This window comes from Antechinus flavipes, chromosome 4 (genome assembly GCF_016432865.1).
Source record: "Antechinus flavipes isolate AdamAnt ecotype Samford, QLD, Australia chromosome 4, AdamAnt_v2, whole genome shotgun sequence".
In the NCBI taxonomy this organism is placed as follows: Eukaryota; Metazoa; Chordata; class Mammalia; order Dasyuromorphia; family Dasyuridae; genus Antechinus; species Antechinus flavipes.
This window is the reverse complement of record NC_067401.1, coordinates 105,062,094-105,072,083: the sequence shown is the minus strand read 5'-3', so window position 1 is coordinate 105,072,083 and position 9,990 is coordinate 105,062,094. Positions and strand designations below refer to the sequence as shown.

The 9,990-nt window shown below is 41.7% G+C and overlaps 1 protein-coding gene across 1 annotated transcript in view; it reads left to right on the top strand.

Moving 5' to 3' along the window:
- The window catches only part of LOC127559705 (sodium/potassium-transporting ATPase subunit alpha-2), a 43,348-nt gene that overhangs the window by 2,204 nt on the left and 31,154 nt on the right, over positions 1-9,990 (top strand). Inside the window, exons 2-7 of the mRNA XM_051993671.1 lie at positions 2,136-2,240; positions 2,403-2,462; positions 3,373-3,576; positions 4,758-4,871; positions 5,113-5,247; positions 7,178-7,295. Of these exons, the coding sequence (XP_051849631.1) occupies positions 2,136-2,240; positions 2,403-2,462; positions 3,373-3,576; positions 4,758-4,871; positions 5,113-5,247; positions 7,178-7,295 (736 nt within the window). The remainder of the gene's footprint in view (positions 1-2,135; positions 2,241-2,402; positions 2,463-3,372; positions 3,577-4,757; positions 4,872-5,112; positions 5,248-7,177; positions 7,296-9,990) is intronic.

Here is a 9,990-nt window from a genome sequence, read left to right as displayed (position 1 = left end):
CTGTCCCAGCCTCTGGCTTTCTCAGAAAGAACTCTCTGTTCTCCTTCCGCATTCAGGACCCTGAGAAGGGGAGAGTGGGTAAAGGGGAGGGGGGTGGGTTAAGAGGCAAAGGGGTCCTTCCTTCCTCTCTCCCTTTCTTCCGAGGCTGCCGCTGGCCCTGGCTCTCTGTGGGCTCCTGGCTCCAGAGCCTGAGATGCCTGCCAGGACAGGAGAAGGGGGGAGGAGGGGGCAGTCTGTCCCAAGCTCAAGGCCTGCTGGGGAATGGAGTGGGATGGTGGGGGGAGAGGAGGAGCTGCTAAGAGCAGACTGCAAAAGTTTTTAGGCTAGTGATTTCAATATACACATATATATGTATATATACACACGAATCTAATTTTCACATAATTTCTTTTATGTCAAAATACACATCAAGTGTCCCTAACCTTGGTCCTTGTCTTTCCACCCCAAGTACTATCACCTTTGCTGAAAACTTTGCACAGCCTAGAAAACTACTGTTTAGTTTACTGTCTTAATCAGTTCTCTACCTTACAAATGCCCCTGGTCTCCCCAGCCAGCCACCTGCCTCCCACCAAATATAAGATCAGAGTTCAAAAAATTAAGGTTCTCATTTATAAAAATTGGTCCAATCTAATAACCTGTTCACAAGTCCTCCTAAGAAATACAGGAAAGGGAGATGTAGGACTAAGGAGGAACCAATCACAAACCATCCCCCCCTAGTACTGAGGGGGAAACTGAGGCACAGACATGGAGAGAATTGGGGGGAGGGCTTTTAGTGAGGTTGCATCAGGCCCCTAGAATGGAGCCAAGAAGTTCTAACTTCCAACCAAGCCTTTTCAGCCCAGCTTTCTCGCCACAAGGTCACTTTGTCCCTGAGGAGGGGTGGGGAGAAAAAAATGGGGGAAGTTGAAGTGAAAAAGATCCCTTTCCGGCAAGTTCTTGTGCCCACACCGGAGCTGAGTCACCCCAGATGCTCTCACTATCCCTGCAGTGTGCCAAAGTGGACCTTTGGGCCAAGGCCACCTTGGAGGGAAATGTTCCTGACCTTGAGACACAATCTTTTCAGCTTGGACCCCAGGAACCCCCAAATCCTTCTGTTACTCTAAAGTCCAGTCTACTTATTGTTGTCTTAGAACTGCCCCAATCTTAGTCCAGTTCCCGGCACATGATTAGTATTTAATGTGATACTTGTTGGTTTGACTATTATCTGACTAATGGGTTCCCAGAAGCTGGATTCTGAACCTGGAAATTCTTTCATTTGAGCAATATCAGGGCTCATTTCTCACCCCATTCATGTCTACAAGTATAAATGTGACTAACTTAACCAAAACGGGGGCACAGGGCTTACAGGACTTTACAGGACCCCCTAGGAAAGGGATGTGAAAATGGCACCCAATGGCAGGCTTTCAGGGTCAACAGGGCTCCCAGAAAGAAATACTCTACACTATTCCCATTCTCCAGATTCCACTCCTCATTCTCTCTCGATGCTCCCAAAGATGCCTCTGCAAATGACAGAAATCCCAAAGCCAAACACAGTTCTCCTACTTTGCCACCTTCTACTTTTCTCCCCAACAGCCTAGCATTTCCTCCAGGCTTGATTTCAGGACTAAAAGATTTCAAGCTCTTTGAGGACAGGAACGAGGTTATCTTTCTCTTTGGAGCTATCCTCTGTTCGTTGCTCATAGTAAATTCTTAATAAACCTTTATTGAATTGAATAGAATCGTAGAGTTGGAACAAACTTTAGATAATGTCTAGTACAAATGACCCCTCCATTTTAATAAATGAGGAAAATCCTCAAAAGTAAAATTACTTTCCTAAGGTCACATGTGTAATTAGAAGCAAAGCTAGAATCAAGCCAGGATTGACTCTTTCTGAATTCTGTAGTCCTTCTTCTTCAAAATCTCATAGAAAAAGCAGCTAGGTGGGTAGAACAGTGGTCTTTGAGAAAGGAAGAATGAGTTCAAACCCAATCTCACATATTTTACCTATCCTTAATTGCTTCTCAAAAACAAACCCAAAAAAAAGCCATTATAGAAAATTCCTTGTTTTGGGATCAGCATGCTTATCCTGAAGGGCAACAATTCCCGATTCTCCTCTTTCTTCCTAATTCCCTGGAATCATTTAATTCTTCTCCTAGACTGGCCGAGAGTACTCGCCTGCCGCCACCACCACAGAAAATGGAGGCGGCAAGAAGAAGCAGAAAGAAAAGGAACTGGATGAATTAAAGAAGGAAGTGGCCATGGTGAGAACTGCCTGCCTTCCCCCAGGACCTGCCCTGCCTTTTCCATCCTTTGAGATGGGATCTTCCTGAGTCAGGGAGAGCTGTACCATTCTCAGGTCCCTTTCATGCCCACTTGCCTAAATTTCTTTCTTCCCTCATCGTAATTGTCTGCTTTCCCCTCAGGATGATCACAAGCTGTCCCTGGATGAGTTGGGCCGAAAGTATCAGGTAGACCTATCCAAGGTGAGTTTGGGGTAGGAAGAGGAGTCCCCCTCTTGTTCCCCTTTGCTCCTGCTCTCCCTCACTCACTAAGGAGAATGTCCTCTAGCATAAGATGGTCTCTGTCTTCTCAGGGTTATAGTCTAAAAAAGGCACGCAGAATGTTAGAACTAGAAATGGAAGAGCTCAAAGGCACGCAGCCAGAACCATTGTCCCCGGCTTGATTCAGTGCCCTTCCCACTGTACAGTAGATCCATCATGGACTAATATATATGAGATGATAGCAGAACGAGGTAGTGATAGGGAGAAGTTCCAGAGGTAAATTTAGTCTTGAAGTAAGGTGGGGAAATACCCTAACGATTAAAGCTATTCAAAAGTAGAATGGATTCCCCCTCATTAAATGTCTTCTGGCAGAGACCCAGTGATGTCTGTGAGGGGACTTCCTGTTTAAGTCTAGATTGGACTATGTAATCCCTGGAATCTCCTCTGGTACCCAGACTGTGTAGTTCTATCAAATGATAAACTGTGTGTCAACAGAATTCTCCTCAACTTCCCTGGTGAGTGAAAAAAGAAAGGCCCATCTGTGGCTCTCCCAAGTTTGGCCCTGCCTCTGTAGAGAGTTTGGAAACTTTCACTTCTGAGAGGATTAAATTAGGGAATAGAAGTGGGAAGAAAAGAAGGTATAGGGCCTGAAGGAAAAACCAGAAAGTAGAGGGGAGAAGGGAAAGGGAGAAGGGAGGGTGGAGAAAGGAGAAAGGGAAAGAGTTCAAAGGGAAAACAATGGGAAGTGGTAAGGTATCTAAGATAATCCTAGTGATTGGTTCAGCATCAAGATAGCCAATTCCACTCTTCAATATAAAATCATATAGCATGATTAAACAGGAAAAAAACCTCAGAGGCCACTGAATCTATTCTTTTTATCGTTTTTCCACAGGGCCTCACCAACCAGCGGGCACAGGATATCTTGGCCCGGGATGGACCTAATGCTCTCACTCCGCCACCCACCACCCCTGAATGGGTCAAATTCTGTCGGCAGCTTTTTGGGGGCTTCTCCATCCTGCTCTGGATTGGGGCCCTGCTCTGTTTCCTGGCCTACGGCATCCAGGCAGCCATGGAAGATGAGCCATCCAATGACAATGTGAGCCTACTGGCCTGTGTGGCTGATCCTACCTTCTACCCCATCTTACCCTGGATCCATTAAATTCCCAAACTCTGGCCCCTGAGCAAAGCCCTTCATTTACAGAACCTGGGACCTGGCTGGGCAGTGACTCAGAGATGAAGCTGGCTCCTGAGCTGGTGCTAAAAAAAACCCAGCTTCATATACTTGCGGTCAACAGCTTATAAACCTTACCACCTGCCAAGGAAAAGTGATAGGAATAATAATAATAATAATAATAATAATAAATAAGACATTGTAGCTGTGAAATCAGAAAGAAACCTGTGTTCAAATGTTTCCACAGATATTATTCATCTGTGTGGCCTTAATCCTTTCAGCCTCAGTTTCATTATAAAATAAATATAACAATAGATTACTGTAAAGATTAAATGATATTTGGAAAGCTCTGGGGCAAACTGTAAAGTGATATATAAATGGAAGCTTTTAGTAATAACAGCTACTATTTCTACAATACTTGAAAGTTTGTCATGCACTTTTCTTGCAGTAATCCTGTTCAATAGGCAGAAGAAATATTATTTCTGTGGAAACTGAGAAGTTAAATGATTTGCCCAGTATTACAGGGCTGGGAAGTAGAAAAGTGAGGGTTCTAAGCCAAGAGTTTGACCATCCATTATGTCCTATTATTTCAAGGAGTGCCCCTTTCCTATTGTTATTTGTTGCTGATTCACTCCTTGCTCTCAGTCCCCTTATATCTTCCCAACTTTATCAACTCTATAGGCTTAGAGTCAGGAAGGAGAATTCCCTCTATCTACACTCCCACCTTTTGAGGCAACCCATTCAATAGGAATCAAGCAAGGATATGCTGTTAATATTTGACAACAGGCTTTCCAGTGGGAACAAATTGTATTCACAACACGCTTTTAAGTTGGATTCTCCTGAACATTTTCTCTATTACTTTAAGCTAGACAATCAGCAAAGGAATAAATCAAGACCTGATTTTCAGCATTTTCTGATTTCTAAGATGTAAATACTCAAACTAAAAATGTAATAATCTCTCACAAGTCCAAGCTGCCTCCAATAAACCCTGAGAATCAGAAATCTTAAGTTTTATATAAGATGATTATATTCCACTCCTACCCTGGAACAGCTGTTTTTCCTGGGAACAGGTAGGAATTAAATTAATACTTTTTTCCCTCCTCCAGCTATACCTGGGAGTGGTCCTGGCAGCTGTGGTCATTGTCACTGGCTGTTTCTCCTACTACCAGGAGGCCAAGAGCTCCAAAATCATGGATTCCTTCAAGAACATGGTGCCACAGGTAGATGACAGGGTTGGATTTAGGATTAGAGACATGAGTTTCTGAAGGATATGATCCCTTCCCTGTTTTCTCTGCTCTCCCATAAGAGGAAGTCCCATCACCTATCCAAGTCATGATAAAGTCCCAAAGATAGATAAAGAGTGGGTGGGTAAGAATGTGGAAAAGCAGGAAGGGGAGGAAGAGAATAAAAGAACATAATGGAAGTCTGGATGGCACAGATGCCCCCAATGTCTTCCCATAGCAAGCCCTGGTGGTTCGAGAAGGTGAGAAAATGCAGATCAATGCAGAAGAGGTGGTGGTAGGAGACCTGGTGGAAGTGAAGGGTGGAGATCGGGTCCCTGCTGACCTCCGGATCATCTCTTCTCATGGTTGCAAGGTGAGTAGATGGGAAGGCCCAGGTTGACTGAGAATGACCATGTTGATATAGAGTTGAGTGGACTACAGAAAATGGGGACATGTCGGAAAACTGTCATCCTACTCCATCCAATAATATCCATCTGACTGTCTTATAAGTAGAATATCTATGGATTCTTTTATCTTCCTGTAATTTATTCTACCTGTACAACTATGGCAATTAAATGTTACTGTCTTAAACTTGAAATCCAATTACCTCATAGATTTCAAATTCTGTTTAAGGTTTAAAATCTTGTGAAAAAAGTACTCCATAAGCTTTAAAATATACTATCAAAATGAACTATCAGTACATTTTAAATTATTCTAGTGAAATAACCATGGCCTAGTGGCTATAAAGAGATAAAGGCTAGACAATAGTAACATTGGTGAATGTGAAAAGTCCGACCCAAAGAGCATAGTATTGTAAATTTAGATCTAGGAGAGATCTTTAAGACCACTTAGTCCAAGATTCCAATCCGGGTTTCTCAATTCCAAATCCTGGAATCTAACAACAGAATCCCAGAATTGGAAAAGACCTCAGAACTATGCAGTCCAACCTGTACCTACAATACTCCAACCTTTGCTTGGAGACTTCTTAATGAAGAGGTAAATACCGCCTGTTAAGCTAGTCCATTCTACCTTAGGTTAGCCCTTTCCACTTTGAGATAGTTTGAATTGTTAGGAAGTATTCCTTATATCAACTCTAAATTTATCTCTTCAGTTTTCATCCTCAAACCTAGTTTTGTCCTTGGGAATGAATCATAATAAACCTAATCCATCTTCCATCTGACTGGCCTTAAAATTCTGGAAGACAACTATCATATTCCTCCCAAGTCTTCTCTTCTATAAGATTATCAAAATAATCTTTCTATGCTATTATCATTAGACCCCTTTACAACCTTGTCACTTTTCTCTGGATGCTCTCCCATTTATCAGTGTCCACAATCAAGGAAGGTATGAGAAGCGAACACAACTCTCCAGATGTAAGCTGACCAAGATAGGATAATGGCACTTGCCATCTCTCCTCAGTCTTTGACCCTGATATTTTAATCCAGCCAATGATCTCATTCAATTCCTTGATTGTTATATTATAATGCTGACTCATACGAAGCTTGCAATCCATTAAACCCCCTGATCATTTTCAGAAAGTTTTTTTTTACCCCATTTTGTACTTACAAAATTGATTTTTTAAAACTCAAATGTTAAGACTTTTACATTTCATCTAATGAAATTTCCTCTTCTTAGATTTGGCACAATATCCTATCTTGTCTAGACTGTTTTGGGATCCTGACTTGGTGATTTTCGTCCTTCCTAGCTTTATTTCATCATCATATTTGATAAGCATGCCATTTATGTCTTTATTCAAGACAATGATAAAGCTATTAAATAGTGCAGACCAAGCACGGGGGAACAAGCACAATTCCCTAGGGAACTTCCTTTCGAGATGACATTGAGCTATTCTCGACTACTCTCAGGGAGACAGTGTGGAAAAATGGAATGCAAGCACAAATTTTCTGATTATAGACCTAGTGTTCTTTCTACCGAATAAGGCTGTTTCCAAGATATCTTTGGCTATATGTATCTGCGACTAAGTTAAATATGGGATTTTATCTGTGTAAATAAAAGCAGTTCGGTGGCACGAGATAGAATGCTGGATCTGCTGTCAGAAAGACTAATCTTCCTGAGTTCATATCTGGCATCAGACACTTAGAACTGTGTGACCTTGGGCAAGTCACATGTCCCTGCTTGCCTCAGTTTCCTCATCAGTACAATGAGCTTGAGAAGGAAATAGCAAAACACTCCAGGATCTTTGCCAAGAAAGTCCACAAGTTGGACACTACTGAAACAAGTGAACAATATGTTTAAATGTATGTCTCTCTGAATGAGTCTTCCCACTCTCTCTCTATCCTCAGGTGGACAATTCATCCCTGACAGGGGAGTCAGAACCACAGACCCGTTCCCCTGAGTTTACTCATGAGAATCCTTTGGAGACCCGAAATATTTGCTTCTTTTCTACCAACTGTGTGGAAGGTGAGAAGCAGAGCCAGAATGAGTGCCCTAGAAGCTCCATTAAGAAATGTCTGGCTGGGGAGAGTGAATAAATCGTAGTTCTATATGAGCCTCAATCCAATATCAATGAGGCTGGCCCTGCCCCCTAATAAGTAAGGAAGGAAAGCCTCCCAGAGAGTGATCTGAGTGCAGTTGTGATCCTGTCCCCCCTTTTCATCTGGGATAATTCTTTTACAAGTCGTAGAACTGTGAGGCAAACAATATGGAACAATGCACCTCGACAACTTTGGGGTGCTGGCAGAGGAATAGCAGCCTGGTGTAAAGCTGACCTCTGAGTCAGGAAATCTGGCTGTAGACCGGGCTTTAAGTACTTAACAACTATGGGATTATACTTAAGACATTTACCTTCTCTGAACATCATGGAATCAAAGATTTAGAAATGAAACTATCCGAGCTCATCTGATCCTACCCCTAAATGAGAAAACTGAGACCCAGAGAAATAAAATGACTTGGTTGAGTCACTCAGAGCAAGGATTCTAACTCTGGTGCTCTTTCCATGGAATCACATTGCATCCTTAGTTTTGCCATCTGTAAAATGGGAGTGATAATACCTTCACCACTTCCCTGAGGGGAAGGATGTACTTTGTAAACTATCAAATACAATATAAAAGGGAACCAGAGGATGAATTCAGAAAATGGGAAATTTCCCCAACTCAAAATAGAATTGGGAAGGATCTTGGGGATCATTTATTCCAGTGATATCAAACTAAAATAGAAATGGGGTCTACTAATTCGTGCATAAGGATCTCTGGAGGTATACTGATTTTATTTTTAAATGTAATATTTTTGTTTTATTTTATTTTTATTTTGTTAATTTTATTTCAATTTATTCTGTGCTTTTGGGATACTGTGGGCCATATGTTTGATGTCTCTGATCTTGTCTAACCCTCCCTCCCCAGAAGAGGAAACTGAGATCTTGAAAAGTAAAATGCCTAATAATGCATAAAATAGGGATTCAACCCAGCATTTAAGTCTACTAAATAATATGTGATTGCCTTGGTCTCTTTTGGTACCCGCAGTCTCATCTTTGCCAGAAGCGTGACCAGCAGGAAAATCTGGTTTCTTTAGCCTAAAGGGGATCTCAGAAAGAAGTAAACATAGCGAGATTGGAATTGCCCAAACCTACAGAGGGAATGGTTAACACAAGACAAGATCCGGGATGCTTTCAATTGTTGAACCCAGCAGGGGGCAGGAAAGGCTCACCTGGGAGGCGGGGGAGCAGGGCTGACTCCTCTCCTCCCTTTTACCCCAAACCTTTAATGATTTTTGAGAACCTCCAGAAACAAAGTCAGAAGCAGCAGAGATCCAGACTTATCTCCCAGGGGATCTTGGGTTTTCTGCTGTTATCGCCTTGAATCTTCACCCTTGTCCTAGAGAAAGTAGAAATATTTACCTCTTTCCAACTTAATCCCGCGGATTAGATCAGGTGGAGCTATGGTTGAGGAACATCATTCTGGAGGGGCAAGAAGAGCTATTGGTTTAGGGAACCTTTCAGGTACCAGATGGAGAGCTCTGCATCATTTCTCAGCTTTATCCAAATTAAGTTGCCAAATCCTACCTGCTCTTCCCAGCCCAAAGAAATCACAGTCTGGTGTAGATGGACAGGTTGTGTTAATTCCATACTTGGGATGAAAGATTATAAGATTTAGAAAAACTTGAGAGATCATCACATCTAACCCCCTTATTTCACACCTGAAGAAATTGAAAGCCAGACAGGGGAAGAACATATTCAAGATCATACACTTTGTAAGTAGTAGCTGAGCCAGGCTTTAAACACAGGTCTCCTGACTCTAAAATCTAAAGCTCCTCCGGAGATATCAGATATGATATCGATCCGGATAAATTCTGTGTTCCCAGCCTAGATCAGCTGTTACCTGAAAGCCTCAGAGGACATCTGGGCCTAGCCCACAGCAGGAATTTTGTGACCTCACTGGTCATCCAGTTCTTTTCATTCCAGTGTGATAAGAAGGCAGATAAACTCTGGGAAGAAACTGAAAGTAAGGGAGGAAGAGATTGGAGAAGGAAAATGATTGGATTTGGGGACTCTTAAAAGTAAAATTCTGTTGCACATAATTCTTTCCTGATCCATATATTTCATAAAGATATCTGAAGCTCACAGTCTTATTGGCAGTTAGGTTGTATAGTGATTAGAGACTGTATTTGGAGTCAAAAAGACTTCAAATTCAGCCTCAAAATTCAGCTAGCTGTTTGATGCTGGGCAAAGATACAACCTCAATTTCCTCATCTGTAAAAAGGGTATAAAAATAGCATCTGCCTTTCAGTAGCTTTGTAAGAATCAAGTGAAATGACATTTGTAAAGTACTTCACAAACCTTAAAACACTATATAAATGCTAGCTATTATTATTATAAAGCAGGAAGAACCTTAGAAATTACTGTTTTCTCTTTCCCATCATCTTAATAGATGAGGAAACCAAGTAACTCCCAAGTTCACACAATTAGTTAGGGAAGTAGGATATGAACTCAGACTATATTTTGACTATATTCTCTTTCCACTGTAACACAACTTCTGCTTATAGTAAACATCACTAATTGATTTTGCAAAACACAATATTAGGCAAAACTGTTACAGGGAGCAAGGAATTGCAAAAGAGTCATGTTATAAATGTTATGTTGAGGCAACTAATTGGTTGACCA